Source organism: Rana temporaria, chromosome 11 (genome assembly GCF_905171775.1).
Source record: "Rana temporaria chromosome 11, aRanTem1.1, whole genome shotgun sequence".
Taxonomy (NCBI): Eukaryota; Metazoa; Chordata; class Amphibia; order Anura; family Ranidae; genus Rana; species Rana temporaria.
The window spans coordinates 147,664,153-147,690,679 of NC_053499.1; the positions used below are offsets into that span (position 1 = coordinate 147,664,153).

The following is a 26,527-nucleotide window of genomic DNA, read 5'->3' on the forward strand; positions in this document are numbered from 1 at the left end:
GCCCCCTAGCGGCCATCGCAAGAATGCAGCCTAAGATATGCGGGCATAAGAGCCTTATGCCACGCATATCTTAGGCTGCAGTCGGCGTAACGAGGTTCCTGAATCAGGAGCACTCGTTACGCCGGGGCAAGTAAGCAATTGCGCTGTGTAACTATGGTTACACAGGCGCAATTGCTTCTTGAATTCAGCCCTCTGTGTGTACGCGGCATAAGACTCGCACTCCATTCCACTGCTCATCTCTATCTAGGATAATAGAAAAGTCTATTGGATGAAGTGGAACTTAAGCGCAGCTGCCATGCTTGCTGGATGGGGTTGGCTGTTCACCGATTGGTTTCATTTGCTGCCGTTGTGCCTTCGCACGCTCGCACCTGACTCTCCGGCACAGAGCTGCACGCGGCGTGTAATCTCAGCCATCGCTTTTAGGGAAACGGCGAGTCTGCCAGGAAATCGCAGGCTGGAAAATTAAATATGTGCAGATAAGATTCAGAGCCCCGATTGTGTACATCCGGAGTCATGGGACGTTAGACTGAAGTTCCTCCAAGAAACCGATCAACAAAACTTCAGCCCGCGATCACTAAAATCCTCACTCCGGCCAGTCACTGAAATATATTCCTCGATAACCTCAAAGGATATAAATCCACTTTATGAGCAACAAATCCTTTGTAAACCCAGATATTACCTTGTCAGTGGCGTTGCTAGGCGGGTGTGCGGGCCGCACCCGGGTGACACCTGCCAGAGGGGTGACAGCCGTGGGTAGCGGCACCACTAACACTGCCCGCTTCCCTGTACCCCCTCATCTCTGTTTACATCCACAGAGGAGGAGGAGCCCGCGCTGTGTGCATCTGCTGTTTTGAGGTCTGTGGGGGGGGGGGGGGGTGTCTGTACAAGGCTCAAGTCCCAGCTCACACCGGTGCGGCTTTGAAGATGCGCTACTGCGATTTTCACTGTTGATTTCATTGCGGCTTGTGACGTCATTTAACAGAAGTCTATGCAAGTTGCAATGAAATCATCAAGTCCAGGAACCTTTTTATTCAAAATCATTGCAACATAAGTAGCGGGTTAAATGAACATTTCCATTGCCGGAAATAGGCCGTGGCTTGCCATGCGATTTGGAACTGTCAAATCGCATGACAAGTTGCATCAGTGTGAACGGGTGGGGGGTAAGTGTTCCCTGAGTATTATGGAAGTTCCTTTATTCTACCCTAGACCCGTTCTTGTACTGAAAAATGGCCCCTTGTTATTTATATAAAAAATAAAAAATTAGAGAAAGAAAATAAATAAATAAATAAATAATATAAATATAAAAACACAAGTAACACAGAGGAAAAAAAAAAAATTATATATATATATATATATATATATATATATATATATAGATAGATAGATAGATAGATAGATAGATAGATAGATAGATAGATAGATAGATAGATAGATAGAGAGATAGATAGAGATATATATATATAGATAGAGATATCTCTATCTATCTATATATTTTCTATACCCGGGTCACATACTGTACTTGCTAGTACCGTAAATCACAAGACTGTATTCTGAATAATCACCAGAAGAGGGCAGCAGAGTACACGCCCATTTTTCCAGCAGTTAGACAGGCGTGCAGTAGAGTCCAGCATACAAAGGAGGACGTTTCTGTCTGCATTGTCTTCCTAGGTAAAAAAATAAAATAAAATTCAGCAGGTTTCCCTTTTTATACAGACGCTCTGAGCAATCCCTCCACTTATTTTTCTTTTATTTGAACTCGTGTTAATAATAATTAAATATTTGTATTTCTCATATAGCATTGCCACTTTTGTTTTTTTCTCATCCAAAGCGTTGATGACAAAAGATTCCAATTCATTATTTTCCATCAGAAGGAACCTTTCATGTCTGTATTGTTTTATATAAATTGCTGACACGTGATTCAGCATGCTGCACCTAAAGCAGAACTCCGGGGGCCAGTCAGAATTTCCCTGCAGTGGTGTCCCCCCCCCCCCCCCCAGCACGGTCTCGGTAAAACGCTTACCATATATACTTGAGTATAAGCCGACCCGAATAAAAGCCGAGGCACCTAATTTTACCACAGAAAACTGGGAAAGCGTATTGACTCGGGTATAAGCCTAGGGTGCCCATGTGTATGCCTCACTGTGCCCATGTGCATGCCTCACTGTGCCCATGTGCATGCCTCACTGTGTCCATGTGCATGCCTCACTGTGTCGATGCCTCACTGTGCCCATGTGCATGCCTCACTTTGGCCATTTTGCATGCCTCACTGTGGCCATGTGCATGCCTCACTGTGGCCATGTGCATGCCTTACTGTGCCCATGTGCATGCCTCACTGTGTCCATGCCTCACTGTGCCCATGCCTCGCTGTGCCCATGTGCATGCCTCGCTGTGCCCATGACTAGACTGACATTTAAACATGGGAGTCTATGGAAGGGGTGCCCGGCTTTGAAAAATCAGTGCTCCCCGGCCGCAGGTCTCCCAGACAACAAACTTTGCACACTTGTAGAGGAGAAATGGGGCTACATGTGTGCCAAGTTCCCCTTTCAAAGAACCTACGACCGGCCGGTACCGGGTCCCCAAAGTCACCAGAGAAATTACCGTTTAACATGGGAGTCTATGGAAGGGGTATCCGGCTTTGAAAAATTGGTGCTCCCCGGCCGTAGGTCCCCCGGACGGTACCGAGTCCCCAAAGTCCGGGAGATCAGGCGCCAAAAAAGCCGAGGGGGGCATTTTCATCACAAATAAATTGTGCTGAAAAACTTGGCTTATACTCGAGTATATACGGTATTTATGTGCAATGATCAGAGTTTGGCTTGGCTCCGCCTTCCATGTGACCAGTAACCCAAAGCCTAAACTCTTCAGCGCTCCATGCGGCAGTCACAGCTATGACATCATTATGTATTCTATATTCGTACCAGGGATTGAAGCGCAGACATGTGCTTCATTTAAAGTCCCACATATGCGTTTGCATAGTTTCCCACCCCCCTTCCTATGACATCATTACGTACAATGCAGGGCCAGCAGTCCTACACTGCGGAAAAATGCCAAGGGCTCTCGCCCCCAATCCACAGCGTCGACTGTCAAGGGATCGATTGATAAAGTCCTCCTTTTATATACAGGCTGCTCATTGTAAACACCCCTGTTTGTTGTAAATGGTTTATTTCAACACGTTAACTGCTACATTTGCAGTAGAGCTTGTTCTGTTGAACAAAACAAAAAAACAATAGACTTTCTGATTGGTGCACTAGGTGAAAATATAGGAAAGAGAGTCTAAAAAAAAAAAAACGAATGCAGCCGCCACATCCAAGAATGCAATGTTCGTTTCTGGCCACCATGCACAGCTGCACAAGATTTTGTACAGTTTTAGTAAATCAACCCCTGTATGTTGTAATTTTTACACTGAACAAATACCCTTAGAGGAGCTCCTCCAGCACTGCACTGAAAGGAAAAAAAACGTTTTGCTGTAACTGCAGTGTGTGCTGGAGTTTGGCTTCAATTTGCTAGTGTAGCTAAATCTTCTAGTACCACTAAAACTACCCCCCCCCCCCCCCCCCCCCCAGACTGACAATACTGCTGTCTTCTCTGCCTTTTGGCTAAGATCAAGTGTAGTATCTGTTCTTATCAGTTGCCACGAGGTGGCGCTATGCTAACCGTCCCTAGTACACGGCGAGGTGGAAAGAGATGGCGGTGGCATATGCAAAGCCTGTTGGCGTAATGGCAAAAGCTTCCTGATGAGGATGGAGAACCATTGCGTCTTGGCAGAGGGCCGGGTCCCTGGCCTAGATTTGTGTAGTTCCCGCCCCTTTCATTTTTTTCGGGTTGGGAAAGCATGCCCCTTTTCGGTGTTATTGAGGGGAATTGGTCGGTACCGCCAAATATAATTAGGTGGGAGCAATGGTTGAGGTTTCGCCGATTTACCCTCTCCATAAGCTCCTACTTGTTCCGATACCTTCCTGTCTGGGGTGGAGATGCATCGGTCTGGGCTGTGGGTCAGGGTTGAGAGAAAAGCCTGTGGTGATTGTGCCCCTGGAGTGGCAGTCCAGGGGTGCCGTACTTGCACAAGTGTTGAGGGGCACTTTGAGTATTGGCACCTTGGTCATGTCACCACACACACTTTTTTCACACCTGCCTCTAAGGGCCGAGTCTTTTGGCTAGGACCAGAGGAATTTTGGAATCCTGGCCAGAGGGCCGGCCATTGTAATATACAATGGCCACTTTCCACTCTTCCCACCTTCCTTCTCCCCACTTTCTTTTTAGGGTTGTCCCGATACCACTTTTTTTAAGACCGAGTACAAGTACCGATACTTTTTTTCACGTACTCGCCGATACCGAATACCGATACTTTTTTTGAATCTCATGTGACAGTTGCACATGTGGCAGTAGTTTTATTTTGTTTTTAATTTTTTTTTATTTATAATGCTTTCTTTTTTTTAAGGGGGGGGGTGGACCATGTCAGTGTGTTTTTTCTTTTCTTTTTTATTATTTTTTACAACAGGATCCTGGCTCTGCAGAGGTCCCACGCGTTGCCTGAGTCAGACCTATGGCCAGAGGGGAATGACGATGACAAAAGAGCCGGTGTCTTGACGAGCTGGTTCCTCCATTGGATAGGTTCCTGCCTCGACTGCACAGGCGCGGGGCATGTGCAATAGGATGCCATGGAAATCTTCGAGCCTCAACAGCTGATTGTCAGCTTAAACGAGCTTGCTCCCGATGCCTGATGATACACGCCGCGCTACACAGCGAGGGGCGGATGTGATATTGAGCAGTGTTTTTTTGATTGGTTATCCACGCCGCTCTATACAGCAAGACGTCTATTTTATTAAGAAAACCATCCCCCCAAAAAAGGACTGCTCAATATCACATCCGCCCCTTCCTGTATAGAGCGTTGTGTATTACCAAGCATCGGCGGCGTCTATAATCAGGCACCGGGAGCGAGCTCGTCTACAGCTTTTCCCACTCGGAGATTTCCTTCGCCTCAGATTGCACCTGCGCACCCCGGAGGGGACCATATCGATAGGAGGAACCAGCTCGGCAGAACACCGGCTGCTGGTTCTTAAAAAATCAAATAAATAAATAACGGAGGTGATGCCTACAGGGATCATCCTGGTACAACCACTAAAAGTCCAGCGACTTGAAGTGGTTAAAGAGCGAATTCTGCCTGGGGAAAAATGCCACCCGAGGCAAACGCCTTGTTGGCCTCACGGTAGATACTGCCCCTGGCCATAGGTCTGACTCAGGCCTCGTACACGCGATAGGTTAAACAAGAGGACAACGGTCTGATGGACCATTTTCATAGGTCAAAACCGATCATGTGTGGGCCCCATAGGTTAAAAAGCCAACTTGCCTTAAAATTAACCTATGGATTCCTAACCGATAGGTCAAAACCGATCGTTAGTAGGCACGACCATCGGTTAAAAACCCACGCATGCTCAGAATCAAGTCGACGCATGCTTGGAAGCACTGAACTTTGTTTTTTTCAGCACGTCGTTGTGTTTTACGTCACCGCGTTCTGACACGATCGGTTATTTAACCTATGGCGTGTAGGCGTGACGGACCATCAGTCAGCTTCATTGGTTAACCTAAGACAACGGTCCTCTGGTTAACCTATCGTGTGTACAGGGCTTCAGGCAACGCGTGGGACCTCTGCAGAGCCAGGATCCTTCTCTGTAGCATGCTGGCAGGAGATAGGCTTTTCTACTCTTTCTAAAGAAGGATCTCAAACAATCAGCAATGGTCCAATTTTAAAAACAATCCAGGGAATTACTCTTCGAGATTAGAATTTATCTAAATTAGCCAGAGAAAGAGAGAGAGAAGGGAACATGAAATGTGAGATTAGTTCATTTTATTTTCTAGAAGGAAAACAAACGTGATCTGACGCTCAGTGTAAGACTTGTGTGGGGCTCAGACAGGACAGAACTGCAACAGAGAAGGAAAAGGGGTAATGGGGGGGGGGGACAGAAGGCCGCAATCCTCAAAGTCAACACAAAGCTTTATAAATATAACATGGGGGATGATTAAGAACCTGCGGCAGCCAAGTAGCGATATTCTCTCCATATAAAAGACTTTTCTAGAATAGGATTGATGTTGGCCGCATTAAAAGTCCCAGCAGCCCATCTTAAATAAATGTCTATTTCTGTTTTGTGTAAAATACAACCATAATTTCAAAAACTCCGAGCCTAGGATCCAATATTAAGACCATGTGATTACCAGCGGTGAGGGATTATTTCAAATTCTCATCAATACAAACAGATAATTAAACTACAACATTAGGATTAACTTTGCCTCCCAAACTTCCCGCCTCGGGGGATGGGGAGTTGGGAGAACCCGCTTAAAAATTAAACTTTTTGGAGATCATAGAAAAATTATTTTGAAGTCCTTTAAGAAGTACAGGCTGGTTCTCCGCTCTTTAGGACACGGACGGATGTAAAAATCGGGTGGTTTCCTGCCAGTCTGCGGCATTCCCATCGTTTCGCCGTCTGGAGCGGCACCTCCAAAATGTGGTAAAAGAAGTTCCCTGTGTGACCTTTTCCACATCCCAGCATCACCTTGCATAGCTCGGGCCGACGGATGACCGACTGACCTCAGCATAGATGGATGATCGCCTTATTGATCTCAGGGTTGGTCCAGTCGTTCCGCAAGTCATCAAGATGGCCGTCAAAATCCACCAGAGTCTCGTAGGATCGGCTGTCCATGAGGGAGGCGGTGATCCTCTGAGCTTCTGGCCAGTCCTCAAACACTTCCCTGGGAAAAGTAAAAGGAAAAAAAACTCAACAGCAAGTTGTAAAAAAAAAAGAGACACTTACTGCCGGCTGTTATATTGGTGGTTCCATACAGACTGCAATCAAAGTGCGATTACAATGCAGCACTGGGAGGGGGAGGGGTGTAGGTCAATACTAACTCATGTGTGTCTTTAGCTTTCCATCGGTTGTCGTGGTGCTCATACACATGGATTGAAGGGACTAGGGATTCCACTGTGAACTTTGCATTGTCCACCTATTGAGAAAACAGATTTAAAGGGAGATAAGCCGTGGAGAATGTTTAGTGCAGAAAATGTTAGGATTATACACACACACACACACACACACACACACACACACAATATATATATATATATATATATATATATATATATATATATTACACACACACACACACACACACACACACACATACATACATACATACACACATATATATATATATAAAATACACACACCGGCCACTGTATTATCCATTAGGCCTCGTACACACGACCGGATCTATCCGCTGGGATTGATCCGCGGATCAGTTCCAGCGGACAAATCCGGTCGTCTGTATGGCCTAGCGGATATTTATCTGCGGAGATTCGTCCGGCCGATCGATTTCAAGCGAATAGAAATTTCTTAGCATGCTAAGAAATCTATCTGCTTGAATCGTGTCCAGCGGATTGATCCGATCGTCTGTACAGACTCACCGGATCAATCCGTCCGCTCCCCTCCCTCGCATGCGTCGTAATGATTAGACGCATGCGTGGAAGTACTTGCCTTCCATCGTCGCGGCGACGGTGCAACACGTCACCGCGGATGTATTCCGTGCGGATTTTGATCCGACGGTGAGTACAAGCCATCGGATCAAAATCCGGAGGAGGAATCTCCGCTGGAAACGGTCCGGCGGTCCCCACGGTCCCCTCGTCTGTACGAGGCCTTACACCTTGCTAGTACTGGGTTGGAACTAGAGCTGGGCGATTTTGGGCCCCCCCCCCCCAAAAAAAATCTGCGATTTAAAAAAAATAAAAAATAAAAGTAGATTCACGATTCAAATCAAGTTTTTTTTGACCTTTGACATAAACAAGGCATTTTCCTCCACACAACTTCCGCTCACTGCATATTTTCTCTTTTCCTCACCATTCTCTGTAAACCCGAGAGATGGTTGTGTGTGAAAATCCCAGTAGATCAGCAGTTTTTTAAATAGTCAAACCAGCCCGTCTGCCTCCAACAACCATGCCACATTCAAAGCCGCTTAAATCCCCTTTCTTCCCCATTCGGATTCTCGGTTTAAACTTTGACAAGTCGTCTTTAACACATCTAGATGCCTAAATGCACTGAGTTGCTGCCATGTGATTGGCTGATTAGCAATTTGTGTTACCAAGCAATTGAACAGGTGTAACCAAGTGGCCAGTGAATAAAGATATCTATCCATACGTGTTCCCATACCTTTAAATAATGACTTTGTATTTTAGGCTTTAGGACATCAGTGCATGATGTGATCAGTCCTGAGCCTCCAAGTTGCCCCCCCCAATGCAGTGCACATAACTTGATGGCCAATAGGTGTGCACATAAAAATTGAAGTAGCCAAAGATTTGTAATATAGATACAAAGATGATTTCAGTACCATTATCAGAGCAGCATCACTATAACCCTCAGCGATTCGTGTAGCGATTTTCTCTGCAACCTGGTTAGGACTGAAACACAAACGTTAGCTACTTATTTCCATGCTGGCAAAAAAAATGTTGGGACATTGGGGGTTTTTTACTAAAGGCAAATCCACTTTGCACTACAAGTGCACTTGGAAGTGCAGTCACTTTAGATCTGAGGGGGAAGATCTTAAATTAGGGGGGGGGGGGGTCTAAAAATTAGGAGAATGAGGGAAAAGATCTAAAAATGAGGGAAAAGATCTAAAAATGAGGGAAAAGATCTAAAAATGAGGGGAATGAGGGGAAAGATCTAAAAATGAGGGGAATGAGGGGAAAGATCTAAAAATGAGGGGAATGAGGGGAAAGATCTAAAAATGAGGGGAAAGGTCTAAAAATGAGGGGGAAAGATCCAAGAATGAGGGGGAAAGATCCAAGAATGAGGGGGAAAGATCCAAGAATGAGGGGGAAAGATCCAAGAATGAGGGGGAAAGATCCAAGAATGAGGGGGGAAAGATCCAAGAATGAGGGGGAAAGATCCAAGAATGAGGGGGAAAGATCCAAGAATGAGGGGGAAAGATCCAAGAATGAGGGGGAAAGATCCAAGAATGAGGGGGAAAGACCCAAAAATGAGGGGGAAAGACCCAAAAATGAGATCCAAGAATGAGGGGAAAGATCCAAGAATGAGATCCAAGAATGAGGGGAAAGATCCAAGAATGAGATCCAAGAATGAGGGGGAAAGACCCAAGAATGAGGGGGGAAAGACCCAAGAATGAGGGGGAAAGACCCAAGAATGAGATGCAAGAATGAGGGAAAAGATCCAAGAATGAGATCAAAGAATGAGGGGGGAAAGATCCAAGAATGACAGAGAGGGGGAAAGATCCAAGAATGAGGGGGGAAAGATCCAAGAATGAGGGGGGAAAGATCCAAGAATGAGGGGGGAAAGATCCAAGAATGAGGGGGGAAAGATCCAAGAATGAGGGGGGAAAGATCCAAGAATGAGGGGGGAAAGATCCAAGAATGAGGGGGAAAGATCCAAGAATGAGGGGGGAAAGATCCAAGAATGAGGGGGGAAAGATCCAAGAATGAGGGGGGAAAGATCCAAAAAATCGGGGGGGGGGGGGGGGGGGGGGGGGGGATCTAAAAATGAGGGGGAAGATCTAAAAATGAGGGGGAAGATCTAAAAATGAGGGGAGGCTCTGCCGATTTTATCATTTAATCATGTGCAAGCAAAAATGCTGTTTATTTTCCTCAGATCTACAGCAGCTGCAGTTCCAGGTGCACTTGTAGTGCAAAGTGGCTTTGCCTTTAGTAAATAAAGCCCAATGTTCTATAAAAGAGGTAAAAAGCAGGGAGGGTAGAAGAGGTGGAGGGTGGAGAGCTGCATAGAATGTGATCTGAACCCACCTGTTATCTTTGAGACGTTCGTTGCCTTGGTAGTACCCAGCGATCACATAACCGTTCTCATTGCACCAAGTATCAATCTACAAATAAGAAAAACAGGCGATCAGAAAGACGAGGTCTCAGCCCCGAGTTCACACTGATGCGATGTTAGACATTGCATGCGATTCGCACCGCTGTGCAGATCACCAGAGATTTCATACAAAGGAGACGCTCTCATACAAGTACATGGTATCAGGAATATGAAATGTCGGGGTGATAAGTTTAGTGGAAAGTTGGAAGATTCTCTCACCAGGGTTAAAGCCACCTCCAGCACCGGGGAGAGCGCAATGGTCCCATGGAAGAGCGGAATGCAGTCCACAAACAGGACCTGGTGTTGGCTCTCTCTGCGCCGGAGCTTCTCGGCCACCAGAACGCCGTTCATAGCGCAGGCCGCGTGCTTGGCGCCGTGCAGCATCATCTTGCAGTAGGCTTGCGTCGTCAACTTAAAGTGCGGCATTTTCTGTATTAGCAATAAAAAAATAAAAGAAGACAACTGTAGTATCGACCCGACACGGACATAGAGCTGCATGATTAATCATTAAAGCCGTTGTATACCCCAAAAAATTTATAAAAAACCTGCAAGGCAAAGGCATAATGAGCTAGTATGACTAGCATACTAGCTCATTATCAATTACTTACCTTAGGTCGAAGACCCCGCACCGACCCTTGTTCTACTCCTCCGCCGCTGCCGCCATGATACCCGGAGTAACTTCCGGGTATCGCCGCTACGGCGCTGTGACTGGCCGGAGCGGCGATGACGTCACTCCCATGCATGCGCGCGGAACCGTCACGTTCCCCGCACATGCGCGCATTTCCAGCACTTTCCGGCAGACTCGCATTCAAGACCCGGCGCGCTCAGTGCGCCTACGCCATTGTCTACGGCGTGCATGCGCTGTAGACATCAGTGCCGATTTTCTGCAAATATCTCCTTAACCGTGTAGGTGAAGGAGATATTTCTTGCACCTACAGGTAAGTCTTAAAGGGGTTGTAAAGGTACAATTTTTTTCTTTTCCTAAAGGTCTTCCTTTACCTTAGTGCCGTCCTCCTTCACTTACCTCATCCTTCCATTTTGCTTTTAAATGTCCTTATTTCTTCTGAGAAATCCTCACTTCCTGTTCTTCTGTATGTAACTCCACACAGTAATGCGAGGCTTTCTCCCTGGTGTGGAGTGTCGTGCTCGCCCCCTCCCTTGGACTACAGGAGAGTCAGGACGCTCTCTACGTTGCAGACAGAGAAAGGAGCTGTGTGTTAGTGGGCGTCCTGACTCTCCTGTAGTCCAAGGGAGGGGGCGAGCACGACACTCCACACCAGGGAGAAAGCCTTGCATTACTGTGTGGAGTTACAGACAGAAGAACAGGAAGTGAGGATTTCTCAGAAGAAATAAGGACATTTAAAAGCAAAATGGAAGGATGAGGTAAGTGAAGGAGGACTGCACTAAGGGAAAGGAAGATATTTAGGGAAAAAGAAATTACCTTTACAACCCCTTTAATGTATGCTCACCTGTAGGTGCAAGAAGTATATGAGGGTATACAACCGCTTTCAAAAAATCACAATCTTTTTCCAGATCTTCAAAACAGTGCAGAGAATTCTCACAGCTGGAAAAAAAATAAAAAATCCAGGCAGCCTGCCAAGTTTTATCACAACTGGCGAATAAGTAGAAACAAAAGTGAGATCAGATGACAGGTGAGATGTGTGGGGAGAGGGTCAGATGACAGGTGATAAAAGGTGACATGCGGAGTTATATTGGGGGAAGGGGGGAGCTACAGGTGGTATCAGTGACGGGAGATGAAAGATGATATGGGGGGGTGATGAGTGATATCAGAAGAGGGGGTGCCGACGGGTGACACTGAGGAAAAAGGGTGAGGTGACAGGTGATATAAGGGAGGAGCGATGTGATGGCTGATACCAGATGAACGTGACATGTGGGGAAAGGGGTGATGTATCAGGGAGGGGATGGTCAGAGATGAAAGGTGATAAGTGGGGGGGGGGGGGGGGGGGCAAAGGATAGAAGTTGGGGGAACGGACAGGTGATATAACATAATATGTGGGGAAAGGTGACAAGTGAAATCAGCAGGTGATTAGGTGATGGGTGATACAAGTTGAGGGTTGATATGATGGATGATATTAACGTTGACATGCGGAGGAAAGGGCGACATGATTGGTGATATCAGAGAGGGAGATGAAGGGTGATATGGGGGGGGGGGGGGGGCTGAATGATCTCATTAAAAGGGAGAGAACTGACAGGCGATACCAGATGACACGACAGGTGATAGGTGGGGAAAAGAGACAGGTGACACCAAGGGGAAGTGACGAGTGATATCAGGGGAGGGGAGATATGAGGGGGAGGGGAGATATGAGAGGTATGGGTGATATTACAGGTGATGAGTAGTATCAGTGATCAGGAGACAGGAGATGACAAATGACAGGGGAGGGGATGCATGGTATCAGGTAAAGGGTGATTTGACAAGTGATATGGGGATAGTTCTATCTAGATGATGCCAGATGAGGGGTGATATGACAGGTGGGGAATGGGATCGGGTGGGGAATGGGATCGGGTGGGGAATGGGATCGGGTGAGGAATGGGATCGGGTGAGGAATGGGATCGGGTGAGGAATGGGATCGGGTGGGGAATGGGATCGGGTGGGGAATGGGATCGGGTGGGGAATGGGATCGGGTGGGGAATGGGATCGGGTGGGGAATGGGATCGGGTGGGGAATGGGATCGGGTGGGGAATGGGATCGGGTGGGGAATGGGATCGGGTGAGGAATGGGATCGGGTGAGGAATGGGATCGGGTGGGGAATGGGATCGGGTGGGGAATGGGATCGGGTGGGGAATGGGATCGGGTGGGGAATGGGATCGGGTGGGGAATGGGATCGGGTGGGGAATGGGATCGGGTGGGGAATGGGATCGGGTGGGGAATGGGATCGGGTGGGGAATGGGATCGGGTGGGGAATGGGATCGGGTGGGGAATGGGATCGGGTGGGGAAGGGGATCGGGTGGGGAATGGGATCGGGTGAGGAATGGGATCGGGTGAGGAATGGGATCGGGTGGGGAATGGGATCGGGTGGGGAATGGGATCGGGTGGGGAATGGGATCGGGTGGGGAATGGGATCGGGTGAGGAATGGGATCGGGTGGGGAATGGGATCGGGTGGGGAATGGGATCGGGGGGGGGAAGGGGATCGGGTGGGGAATGGGATCGGGTGGGGAATGGGATCGGGTGGGGAATGGGATCGGGTGGGGAATGGGATCGGGTGGGGAATGGGATCGGGTGGGGAATGGGATCGGGTGGGGAATGGGATCGGGTGGGGAATGGGATCGGGTGGGGAATGGGATCGGGTGGGGAATGGGATCGGGTGGGGAATGGGATCGGGTGGGGAATGGGATCGGGTGAGGAATGGGATCGGGTGAGGAATGGGATCGGGTGGGGAATGGGATCGGGTGGGGAATGGGATCGGGTGGGGAATGGGATCGGGTGAGGAATGGGATCGGGTGAGGAATGGGATCGGGTGGGGAATGGGATCGGGTGGGGAATGGGATCGGGTGGGGAATGGGGTCAGGTGAGGAATGGGGTCAGGTGAGGAATGGGGTCAGGTGAGGGGCGATAGGACAGGTGAGGATTTGTATCAGGTGAGGGGTGATAGGATAGGTGAGGAATGGGATCAGGTGAGGGGTGATAGGATAGGTGAGGAATGGGATCAGGTGAGGGGTGATAGGACAGGTGAGGAATGGGATCAGGTGAGGGGTGATATCAGAGGAGAGGTGATAGGACAGGTGAGGATTGGTATCAGGTGAGGGGTGATAGGACAGGTGAGGGGTGATATCAGAGGGGGGTGAAAGGACAGACAATATGAGGTAAGAGGGCAGGTGATAAAAGGGTAAGGTGTTAGAGGATGGGTGATATGAGGGAGGTGACAGATGACATCAGGTGAGGGGTGAGAGATGATCAGTGGTATTAGGGGTGGGATATGTGCTGGAAGATATGGGGGGGGGAGGTGATTAATGATATAAGGGGTGGAGTAAGATGACAACTGATATAAGAGGGATGAGAGATAGGTCCGGGGATATGGGCAATGATATGACAGATGATAGGAGGCGATGAATGATGACAGGTGAGGGGTGATAAGAGGAAATTAGATGCAATGAGGTTTGATTGTGGCAGTGAGGGAGGGGAGGTGACAGATGATATGGGGGGAGGGGAGGTGAAGCCTCCAGCCGGTAATAGCGGACGGGGCTCTGACCTGCTCCCTCTCCCCGGTGTAGTATACGATGAGTCCTCTCAGTGGCCCTTCCCCCTCTCCCGGTGTCCCCGCTCTCTCTCTCTCTCTCACCTCAGGTCTCTCGGGCTCTCCTGGCAGCCTCTGCCACACTCAGCCGTACAGCGAGCCGTTGGCTGTCGCAATTCCTTCGTAATCACGTGACCAGTCAGTTTCCTTCGCCCGCCATGTTGACTGAGGGCAACCCGAGCTTAGGAGCAGCCAAACCCCTTCTATTGCCAGGCTCCCGCTGTATGGAATAGATACGCCCCTATATGTGTATATGTGTACATAGGACATGTATACTTCACCCACTCCGCTCACCTCACCCTCAAGGGCGCCACCCAGGTTCTTTGGGGAGGAGAGGGCGGGACCTCTAAGCTGAGGAGGCGGAGCCTTTGAGTGCGCCGATAACGCCGTATATAGCTCGGCTCCTCCAGCCGCATCCCAGCGTGCAGTGCGCGGGCTGGAAGTGGGCGGGGACTTCCTTTCTACCCCGCCTCGGACTCTCTGGTTCCGGTGTCCTCTCTCTGCTCTTGTCAGGCGGCTGCTGGAGAGGTGAGTGGGGGCGGGTTGTGGCTCAGCGGGTGAGAGGACCCCTCTGTAACCGGAATAGGGGGCTCTGTGTGCCCTGTACACCCGGGGGGAGGCTTTCCCCCAACCCCCCAGAGTGTTATCCCTGCTTATTATATCTCTGACATATACTGCAGTACAGAGAACAATGAACCAGTGACATCTCTGCACCAGAGGAGCTTACACTCGAATGTCCCCTCCCCCACAGTCACACACTATTATTACTACTATTATTATTATACATTTATAAAGCTCTGACATATACCGCAGTGCTGTACATAGAACACTGATCCATTCACATCAGTCTCTGCAGCAGAGGAGCTTACACTCTAATGTCCCCTCCCCCACAGTCACACACTATTATTACTACTATTATTATTACACATTTATATAGCTCTGACATATACCGCAGTGCTGTACATAGAACACTGATCCATTCACATCAGTCTCTGCAGCAGAGGAGCTTACACTCTAATGTCATTTTCCTGTTTGTTCCAGGAAAATTCCTTTTTTTTTTTTTTTTTTTAGTATTGGATGGAGTGGAGAGGGATTGAGGCCCCTGTCAGGTTTTTATTGCTCTGTGTCCCCCGTTGGGGAGCTTCGCCTTCTATATTTATCTTGGAGACCCCGTTATCAGTGAGTGAAAGCAAATCCCAAATTTGGGGTTGTCACCAGAACAGGGATAGAAGGGAAAACCTAATGGGGGGGACACTAGTTCTGGTGACAACCCAGGGATTCCCTCGCTGTGGAGGGATTTCCTCTCACTTCCTGTTGTGTTTATGGGACAGTGAAGTGAAGGGACACAGAGGGCAAAAAAAAAAAGAAGCCTGACGAGGGGTTACGACCTCCTCCTTAGATCTGGTTCACACCGGGGCAACGCGACTTTGTGAGGCGACCTGAGTGCGCGCCACAACGCGTTTTGGGGTGACTTGCAAGGCGAAGTCAAGTCGCCTCCAGTACAGGTGACTTTCCAGTGGCCAATCAGCTCTGTGGGTGGTGTGATGGGTCCAGTGAAGCCTTCCCTGTAAGTCAGGGCTCCTGTCAAATTGGCTTAACCACTTCCCGCCCCGGTCAATATACAATTGACGTCCGGGAAGTGGTTGTGAAATCCTGACTGGACGTCTATTGACGTCCTGCAGGATTTCACGCTGGCGCGCAGCGCGGCGATTGGTGATGCGGGGTGTCAGTCTGACACCCTGCATCTCCGATCTCGGTAAATGGCCTCCGGCGGAGGCTCTTTACCACGTGATCAGCCGTGTCCAACCACGGCTGATCACGATGTAAACAGGAAGAGCCGTTGATCGGCTCTTCCTCACTCGCGTCTAACAGACGCGAGAAGAGGAGAGACGATCGGCGGCTCTCCTGACTGGGGGGGTTTGCGCTGATTGTTTATCAGCGCAGCCCCCCCCCCCCTTGAATGCCAACACTGGACCACCAGGGAGTGCCCCCCGGTTGCCAAATGGAGCAAAAAAAAACCCCCAAAAAATAAACACAATCAATGCCAATCAGTGCCCACAAATGGGCACTGACTGGCAACATGGGCATTGACTGTAATGATGCCCAGCAATGCCATCAGTGCCACCTTAGTGCCCATCTATGCCCAAAGCCCACCCATTAGTGCCCATCTGTGCCACCCATAAGTACCATCAGTGCCCATCTGTGCCACCCATAAGTACCCATCAGTGCTGCCTATGAGTGCCCATCAGTGCCACCTCATTGGTGCCCATCACTGCCGCCATATCAGTGCCCATAATTGAAGAAGAAAACTTACTAATTTTTTTTTTTTTTTGTAAATAAACAGAAAAATATAAAAACGCAATTTTTTTTTTCAAAAATTTTGGTTGTTTTTTAGTTGCTGCGCAAACAATAAAAATCGCAGAGGTGATCAAATACCACCAATAGAAAGCTCTGTTTGTGGGAACAAAATGATAAAAATTTAATTTGGGTACAGTGTAGCACGACCGCGCAACTTTCATTCAAATTGCGACAACGCTGAAAATTGGCTTGGGGAGGAAGGTGCGTAAGTGCCTGGTATGAAAGTGGTTAAAATTTATGAGCCAGCTAAAAAAGTTAGTGTGTATGTATTTTTTAAATCCTCTGCCCAGCGCCCAGAACTGCATGTCTGGGGCGTCGGGCAATAGGAATTGCGCACACCTGGTACCAAACTAAAAAAAAGACAGTAAATTTGTTATAAGATTTTGCAAATAAGTAATTTGTCTCGTTCACTGATGGGCGTCGCTGATGAGGTGGCACTGACGGGGGGCTGTCCACTCGGTGGCACTAAGGAAATGACGTCCAAGCAAGCCCACAACCTATGTCGGAGGTGGGGGTGGTGAGAGCAAGCTGCATTGATCTGAAATCTCGCTCTCTCTCTAGATACATTTATGGGACCAGTGACATTTTATACAGTGATTAGTGCTGTAAAAATGACACTGTTCCCTCTCTGTGTTCTAATTGAAGGGTGGGATGGGACTTGCTAGGGAAAATGACAGATCGCTGTTCATACTTTGTATGAACAGACGATCCGGTTCTTGTTGTGTTCACGAGCGATCACGGGTGCCCGGCGGCTATCCGGGAAGCCTGGCCACAGGGCGAAAGTGACATAACATTGTTTCGCCATGCTGCTGCAGTAAAATTGTGGCGGGTGGTTAAAGTGTGTGGTGTGTGTGGCGCCCCCGCTTGTGACATTTTATTCTATAGGGCCCTGCTACAAAAAAAAAAACCTTTTATGGCCCGGATTCACGTAGGAGATACGCCGTCGTATCTCTGACTCTGAGGCGTCGTATCTTGGCGCCTGATTCAAAGAATCTGATACGCCAGAATTTGTATAAGATACGACCAGCGTAAGTCTCCTACGCCGTCGTATCTTAACTGCATATTTATGCTGGCTGCTGGGGCGTGTACGCTGATTTACGCCTAGAAATATGTAAATCGGCTAGATGCGCCAATTCACAAACGTACGCCTGGCCGGCGCATTACAGATACGCCGTTTACGTTGGGCTTTTTCGGCGTAAAGTTACCCCTGCTATATGAGGCGCAGCCAATGTTAAGTATGGACGTCGGGCCAGCGTCTAATTTTCTGTCGATTGGGACGTTTGCGTAAGTCGTTCGCGAATAGGGCTGTGCGTCATTTACGTTCACGTCGAAAGCATTGGCTTTTTGTGGGTTCATTTGGAGCATGCGCACTGGGATACTTTCACGGACGGCGCATGCGCCGTTCGTAAAAAGCGTCATTTACGTGGGGTCACCATACATTAACATAAAACACGCCCACATGTTCCATATTTGAATTAGGCGGGCTTATGCCGGCCTATTTACACTACGCCGCCGCAACTTAGCTTTGAGAGTACTGCACTTGCCTGTTAAAGTTGCGGAGGCGTAGCGTAAATAGGATAGGTTACGCCCGCTCGCAAATACGCGCTCCCTACCTGAATCTGGCCCCGAATGTTTAGGTGTTCAAAGTAATTTTCTAGCAAAAACATTTTTTTTACAGAGAGGAGAGAAGTGTCAGAAATGGCCTGGATGCAAAGTGGTTAGAAATAGTTCCACTTTAATGCAACTGATGGTCTAATATTGATCAGTTTTGTTCTATAACGGGGGTTCAGTTACAGATGACTTCTGTAGCCCTTGAGTGCCTGTTGTAGAGGCCATTGTGATAAAGACATTGTGACCTTCAGGAAGAGGTTTCCAAAGGCCGAGTGAACAGGAAGCATCAGCTAGGCTTCTTTATTTACAAAGCTTTTAGGTTTGAGCTGTTCAGCTGAAAGCCTTTATCTAAAACCCAGGAAGAAAATGTAATATATTGCAGCTTATTGGTCCTTGGATGTGGTGGCTGCATTAGTTTCTTTCATCAGACATTTTTTTTTTTTCTTCTAGATTTTTTTTTACCCAGTGATCCTGCCAGTAATTTTTCTTGTCTTAGAGTGAAAACATTCTCTTATCCTACTGTATAGAAAGGCAAGGTTGTCGCCCTAAGAATGCTACCAGTAGTTATTGTCATTCAGTTGGATTTGTTCTATAATGTTGAAGACGTTTTGTCTTATCCAATCCGCTTCTTCAGTTCAGATGACTGTTGGGGAACATACCCCAAAATTTATATCCACACAGACCCCAAAATTTATATCCACACATACCCCAAAATTTATATCCACACAGACCCTTTAAAGCCTATCTCCATGTTTATTGTACCTTTTTTAAATAGTTTGTATGGGCCAAACTGGACCAAAAAATGATTTCTTGCACTGATAGGTGTGCTGTATTAAAGCATTGACCCCCCCCCCCCCCCCAAAAAAAAAATAACTTGATCCTGTTTCTTTAAAGCATGTTATACAGCACAGCACATTGCTTGTGCTCTGTAACCCCCCCTGTAATACCTGGTTGATCCTGACAGTTTCTGCCCTCCCCTATGTAAACTGACCATAGTCCGTTTACGTTCCTCCGTCGTCCGCAGCCCTGCTCTCCTATGTGTCCCCCTTCCCTGCCTGTCGGCTCTGTGTGTGAGCCTCCCCTCCCATCACAGTTCTGAGCAGTGCACACATTACTTCTCCCAGTCACTGCCAGCCCCTCTGCTAGGATTACTTGTTGTATATTTATTATATGCCATTTTTTTTTTTAAAACTCTTATACTGTTTTTTTTTTTTCTTATTCCCTATCAGCGGTCACCTGGTCGTCTTCCGATGTTTGTATTACAGAGGGAGATCACGTGACCACCCGGAAGACGTCAGATGGAGATCTCGGCCCCTCCCTCTGGAATGCAAACATTGGTGGATGCCTGCGCCGGGTGGTCACGTGAATGCTGATTGGGGTTAAGAAAAAACGTATTTAGGAGAATTTTTGAAAATGGCATATAGTATATACAACATGTAATCCTAGCAAAGTGGCTGTGTGCACTGCCTTAACCCCCCCTTAACAACCCCTTTAACTGCCTTAACCCCCCCCCCTTAACAACCCCTTTAACTGTATGTAACCTCTGCTGCATACATTATATATTGCTGTGTTCCAGCGGTGGGATGGGGACTTCCTGTCTTGTTCCCGAACCAGAGTTGGGCTAAGCGCTGCTCAGCCCTTCAGAGAAAGCTCTGTGCTCAGTGAATACAAAGCTACCTCTGATTGGCTGACGCAGAGTTTGTGATGTCACCTCCGCCATCTATGTATACTTGTGGAAGTATTTCCCTACAATGAGATGTTTTATGTGGTTTGTCTGTAATTTTTGTCTTTTTTTATCTTGTTTCTTCTGACAGATTGCACAATGTTGTCTTCTCAAGTTCTGCGTTTTGTTGGCAAAAGATCCCTGTCTACCTCTGTCTGTCTGCAGGGACATGGTGAGTACCAGTCTAATAGCTGGAGTACAAAACTCTGTTCCCCAGGTTTTTGTTCACATGTTGATATTGTCATAATAAATATAGAAGACTGTGTGCATTCTGTTCACCTTCAGCTGTGTGTGCAGCTTTCCTCTCGGCTCTGTGAGAACCGAGCCAACGGCGATGTTCGGTGGCTCGGTTCTCAGTGCAGAGACAGCGGGGGACAGATGGAGCATCGAGGTAAGTTATGAATAAAAATTTAACCCATACTTCTCTTAAAGCGGAGGTTCACCCGCACATGACACTATTTCCCCCTAGATGGATGCTCGTTTTGTCTAGGGGAATCGGCTAGTTGTTTTAAAATATGATCCGTACTTGCCGTTTACGAGATGCATCTTCTCCGCCGCTACCAGGTATGGGCTGCGGGACTGGGCATTCCTATTTTGATTGACAGTCTTCTGAGAGGCTTCCGACGGTCGCATCCATCGCGTCACGATTTTCCGAAAGAAGCCGAACGTCGGTGCGCAGGCGCAGTATAGAGCCGCACCGACTTTCGGCTTCTTTTGGCTACTAGTGACGCGATGGATGCGACCGTCGGAAGCCTCTCGGAAGACTGTCAATCAAGAAGGAACGCCCGCTCCCGAAGACCCATACCCGGAAGCGACGGAGAAGATGCATCTCGAAAACGGGTAAGTACTGCTCATATTTTAAAACAACTAGCCGATTCCCCTAGACAAAACGAGCGGGAATCTAAGGGGGGAAAAAAGGGAAAAAAAAATAATTGGGTGAACTCCCGCTTTAAGTGTCAATAGATTCCATTGGGCCGAATTTTTATGAAAAGCACTCCATGAATGGAGGCAGATTTTTAACTCATCGCCCCCCATCCCCCCCCCCTCCATTCACGGAGAACATTTTTATTGTAGGAAGCTATAGTTCAGCTTCTATGAATGGAGGCGACAAGGGTGGGTGTATTTGGCACTCACGATGAGCGCTTATGACTGGTCAAGTGGCTATATTCACCACCAAAGCAAATGCAGCGCCCAAAAATTACTGGTATAGAGGGCAGAGGATGGAAAATGAGTACAGCAGCCACCAGCACAAGGGACACTTCTCATTAAATGTAAGCACAGTTCCTTGTGTTGAAATGGAGGAAAAAAAACTACAACTTGAGATTTAATGACTTTTGCATAACTTTTCAGGAAGGGGTACTAGTTTAACAGTAGTTCTAAATTACTCAGGCGCTGCTATGTAAAATGTGTATACAAGAGAAATTGCTGCAATTATTCAATAGTGAGCTCACACTAATGGTATATGTGAATAAATGAAAAAAACAATCCAATAAAAAATATTAATGGAATTTAAATATAATTTAAAAAGTGTTAATACTCAAATATTCCTATGCAGAGTGTTATAAACCTATTGTGCAATAACAAATAAGTCCAGACTATAGAAGTGCAATCACTTCTGTGATCGTTTTTCACTCCAAATCGGCGCCACACATCGATATAGTAGTGTGTGATTCAGAAGACTGCCACCAGGGCTGTGGAGTCGGAGTCGGGGGAAATTTTGGCTACCTGGAGTCGGCAAACAAAGCACCGACTCGACTCCTACTAAATTTAGATTGGAATTAAAAAAAAAAAAAAGCAAGTTTAAATGTCCCAATTCACAAAAAGTTATAATTAATGACTTCTCTACTGTAAGAATAAAGACCAATGCATGCAGTGCCTCACGTAACCGCAAAACGAACACGTTAAGTGACCGTGAAGAAGCATGCTTTTCATGTGCTTCACTATATGGCACGCAACGCACAATTAGGAGCTGCAATACTTATACTTTCCATAGTGTTGTGTTCTGCTTTTACAGGGAACGCATGTTAGAGAACCAGTAAGTGTCCAAATAAAAAAATTCCAACAGGAGTTTTATAAAGCACTAAAAGAAGTTGAAAAGTATGATCGCTCATCAAAACTTACTGTTGAAGAAGCCATCCTTGTTTATCCAGAGATCGTTAGTGATGTGGCCAGAATAGTTACTGCAATGCCACCCACCCAAGTCAGTGTCGAAAGATTATTTTCAGCCCTAAAAATAATAAAGTCTGACTTAGGAGCCTCTATGAAAGAGGATCTGGCAGAGGCAATTCTCTTCCTTAGAACTCTACATTGAATTGATTTGCATTTGCTAAGCCTAGAACTACATTTCAAGATTAATATAAACCATTTCTAGGTTTTACAGATTTTGTTTTTGGTTCATTATAGATAAGCTTTGTTTTTGTTCTAAAACAACCAAATAATGTGGTCTGTATTTTTGAACTGGTAAAGATCCTGTTCCTGATGTTTAAGCCTGCTGCTACTATCCAGTCACTTGATTGTTTTCATTGTGTTTGTCTTTTGCTTAAACTGTGCAATACAGTAGACTGTTGGCTTCCCAGCCAGTAGTCCTGTGGTAGGTTGCGTTTCTTTCCCTCAAGGAATGTATAAAATACATTCGCATATTAATGCAGAGGAGTCGGGGAGTCGGAAGTACATAAAACTGAGGAGTCGGAACATTTATCTACCGACTCCACAGCCCTGACTGCCGCCTCTGAGTACAATGCCTGCTCACCTCAGCTTAACGCCCCCCCCCCAAGGGTCAAAACTCGCCTTGGATATTATATAGATATGGATAATCCCCAATGGAAAAACATCAGCTGTGTCCTGGATCCTCCTGTGTTCCTTTGTTAACCCTTTGGGCCCCTCCTTCTGGATGTTTACTCAAAGCAAATGAGAGAAAGACGGCCAAGATTCAGAAGCTAAACCAATGTACCATTTTCATCAGATGGCAGCCAAATCTTTCACATTGCTAACAAAATCTTAGTGGGTGACTTGAAACTCTGTATAACTGGTCCTCTTTAACCTGGCTTAATATGCTTTTATAGGATTAAAACCTAATTTTGAACTTGATTCATTTTAAAATATTCTTATTTCACAAGAATCATCCAGTCTGATAGAGCTGTAGCTCCTCATTCAGAGTCTGTACACTTGTGTGGTCACCATCCAGCTTTGCTTCTGTAAGTGAACATGAGGATATTGGCACTATTGTGCAATTTCAAACTTGGATGTCACCATAGAAAATATGAGACTGTCAGGTGTGGCATGAAGAGGGCTAAACCACAAATGAGTCCAACAGGAAGTGTGTGTGTGTGTGTGTGTGTGTGTGTGTGTGTGTATATATATATATATATATATATATATATATATATATATATATATATATATATATATATTTACTTTTTTTTCTTTCTTTTGGACTAATTTGTGGTCTGGTGCTCTTCATGCGTTTTTTTTTTTTTTTTTTTTTTTTTTTTTTGCTCTTCATTCTGGGTACCCTAGTTGGGGTGGGGCTATTGATCCTTAGAAACAATTTTGACCTCCTGCAGTATCGCACCACTGATCGGCATTCAAAGTGTCTCTTCAATACTGATCTGGACAGAAAATATCTGATTTGTTGATTGTAATCTTTGTACACGTAAAAATAAATTCCTACAGGCTGGGAATCCTGAATGGAGGTGGATGGGCTTGCACACATGTGTAGGGGCCTATTAAAATTGCAGTTCGTGTGTGTGTGTTTTTTTTTTTTTTTTTGTGATGTTTTCTCTTTTTTTTTTTTTTTTTTTATTGTATCCAAACCTAGTAACTACATTTTAATATTGCAGCTTACCAGTCCTTAGGTATTTCTAGCTGGATCAGCAGAAAATTCTTCTGTGTAATGAACTGAATATCAAGGTTGTTGGCTTTTCCAGCTTCTGTAAACTACACACTTCTCTTTGTAGGGAGAAATGTAAAAGATTTACCATTTACATAGCATGCCATTGTCCATAGAGCAACTGGAGACAGGATGAAGCTCATCCACGCTCCCCATAGAAGGGTGAATTGCACACATGTTGGCATTTTCATAAAACTTTATTGTTCTAGGACAGGGGCCTGAGGGCCAGATGTGGCCCTTTGCTACCCTTTATCTGGCCCTTGGGGAACTATTCCTCCCACTGACGCCAACAATGGGGCACTATATCGTCCACCAATACCAATGATGGGATACTATTCCTCCTACTAATAGGTGGTATACTCCTATTGACCACCAACCCTGAGGCCATATTTCTTCTCACTAAGGCCGGGCCCATGACATTTTCTTCCCCTGCTGGCCACAATCCGGCCCTAGTAAAATCTGAAGAGCAATAAAGTGGCCCTTTGTTTGAAACGTTTGGAGACCCCTGTTCTATTATATGCACACTGAAATCACTATTGAAGACCTACTTCCCACCCCCCATGTCTTTCACAGTATAGCTTGGTTATAAACAGTCATTGCAACAAAGTCCATCTTTAGGGTGAAACGCATCTGACAAGCAGGGCTTCCAGTGTGCATACCGGAAAGAAATTGATTGAAAATGCTGACATCAGTGTGATTGTGCGCCCTCCTGCCTATGTAACTGAGATGAAGCTTTTTTTTTTTGTAACCCTGCATAGGTGCTGATGCTCCGGCTCTCCAGCTGTTGTAGAACTACATGTCCCATGAGGCTTTGCAAGGCTGACGGGTACAAGCTTGACTCCCAAAGGCAGAGGCATGATGGGAATTGTAGTTTCATAAAGGCTGCAGGTTGAGCACCCATGTCCTAATGCATTCTCTGTACATACAGTACCATAAGGGAGAGTTGTCGCCTTAGGATGAGAAATGTGCTACTGGCAGCATCACCAGGTGAAAAATAAAAAACGAATGCAACCACCACATCTAAGGACTGGTAGGTTGTAATTATTACATCTGTGTTCTTGGGTTTGGATTCACTTTAGTTCACACTTGTAATTTTGTATCTAGTGTTTAATTTAAACCTGTTCTTCTTTTTTTTTTTTTTTTTTTTTTAAGGGAGCGTGGCCACCCCAGCATACACCCTCCCCACATACCAAGACCATAGGACCATACCCCTCCCGGAGATCAATTATGTAGCTGAACTAACCCCTGAGCAAAATTCCTTGAAGGAAAAGGAGAAGGGAGCTTGGAGGTCTCTGAGTGCCAGCGAGAAAGTAGACCGTAAGTCCCATCAGGTGTCTTATCTGTGGAAGGAATGTTCAGATGCACCCCATGTTTACGTGATTTAGCCTGCTGAACCCCAGCTGGGTACAAGTCAATGGTCTGGTACTACAGACTTTCTGAATTCTACAATGATCGGTTTTGAAGTTTTCTATTTATCTTTCCCAAAGGTAGTTTTTATTTTTCGTCCGTTAGAAGGACACAGGAAGTCGTATACTGTTCTGCCATCTACAAGAGGGTTGGCCACTAGCAAACATCTTTAGGCAACCCTGGGACTATTCCCAGCATGTCTATGTAGCAATAATTGAGTGCTAAGGCTACATTCACACTAGCGATTTAGGGCTGGTGTGACCAGTAGCGGCAGGAACTTTGATTCCTTCTGCGGCTTTGAGCGGTTGTGTGCAACCGCTGGCCCCGTTGACTTCAAAAACAGGTCTCTGGTGGCCACAGGTAGTTGCTGGGTGTGCATAGAGCTGCACATGGCTGCACCTGCCGATGACCTTCTGTAGTGAACGGGGTCAGAGCCCACACCGAGCCGCAGCAGGCATCTGATTCTTGCCACTACTATTGGCACCAGCCCTAATCGCTGATGTGAATGTAGCCTTGTCTTATAGCTGACCAGTTGTTGCCTTTTTCTGTCTCTTGGGGACATCGGAAGTGAGATCTCTCTACAATACAGTGAGGGGGGGGTAATTAAGCTAAGTCTACATGCTAAAACGACCCCCCCCCCCCCAAAAAAAAATCCCTAGTGGCCTTGTTGGGGAAAGTGTCTGTCTAGTGGGGCTTTCTCCACTTAACCATCCTGCAGCCCAGCCCCATGCTGCTCTCTGCACATAATGGCATTATGCACCAAAACGTGCAATCCCTACGGTAATGGTGCCAGAAGTAGTAGAGGTGGTGCGTTTCCATAGCCAGTAGGGGGGGGGGGGGGGGGGGGGGTAGAATACTGAAGTTTTTCTGCCTGCATCTCTGATAACTTTGTTCTGCTTCCTTTTCATAGTGTATCGCATTAAGTTCAATAACACCTACGCTGACATGAACAAGGGATCAAGCGAATGGAAGAGCGTAGTGGGCGGCACTCTCTTCTGTATTGGCTTCGCGGCATTCATTTTTATGTGGCAGAGGGAATACGGTAAGCTGGAAAACCCACAATGTGCAATGGGTAGATCTGTCTCTGGGGCCACCTACTGATGTATGGGTCATACAAATTGCACCTATGGTAAAGATGACAAGGGAAGCCTGTACAGAGCTACCTTGTCTGACCGCCCTTTAAAGCTTGTACACACAGGCCGAATGTTGGGGCAACATCGGCCGGTTAAAAACTGGCAGACATTCGGCCCATCTGTATGGCAGCCGGTCCAAAAGACAATGGAAACCAGCAGCTGACCGGCTCCCAATCGGTGCTGTCAGCCAATGGAGTGTTCTGACGCAGGGGGAAGTTTGCTGTACTAACTCCCCTGCTGTGTCAAACATAATAGCACAGCAGGGGGGGTCGCTGTACTAACATCTGAG

The 26,527-nt window shown here is 46.8% G+C and overlaps 2 protein-coding genes and 1 pseudogene across 2 annotated transcripts in view; 2 read left to right on the top strand and 1 right to left on the bottom strand.

Annotated features, from left to right (window-relative positions):
• Positions 1 to 3,573: 3,573 nt before the first annotated feature.
• On the top strand, positions 3,574 to 3,656 carry LOC120918032 (annotated as a pseudogene).
• A 2,169-nt stretch (positions 3,657 to 5,825) lies between these two features.
• EMC8 (ER membrane protein complex subunit 8) lies at positions 5,826 to 14,385 on the bottom strand. Its single transcript, XM_040329407.1, has 6 exons — positions 14,163 to 14,385; positions 10,083 to 10,292; positions 9,797 to 9,873; positions 8,371 to 8,440; positions 6,899 to 6,993; positions 5,826 to 6,741 (listed from the first exon to the last, which is right to left on the bottom strand). Exons 2-6 carry the CDS (start codon positions 10,287 to 10,289, stop codon positions 6,582 to 6,584), a joined length of 609 nt encoding a protein of 202 aa, XP_040185341.1. The 5' UTR covers positions 10,290 to 10,292; positions 14,163 to 14,385; the 3' UTR covers positions 5,826 to 6,581.
• Positions 14,386 to 14,536: 151 nt separating this feature from the next.
• The window catches only part of LOC120917842, a 14,182-nt gene continuing 2,191 nt past the window's right edge, over positions 14,537 to 26,527 (top strand). The window contains exons 1-4 of the mRNA XM_040329408.1: positions 14,537 to 14,645; positions 19,901 to 19,981; positions 24,851 to 25,015; positions 26,016 to 26,147. Coding sequence (XP_040185342.1) covers positions 19,909 to 19,981; positions 24,851 to 25,015; positions 26,016 to 26,147 — 370 coding nt within the window. The 5' untranslated portion in view covers positions 14,537 to 14,645; positions 19,901 to 19,908. The remainder of the gene's footprint in view (positions 14,646 to 19,900; positions 19,982 to 24,850; positions 25,016 to 26,015; positions 26,148 to 26,527) is intronic.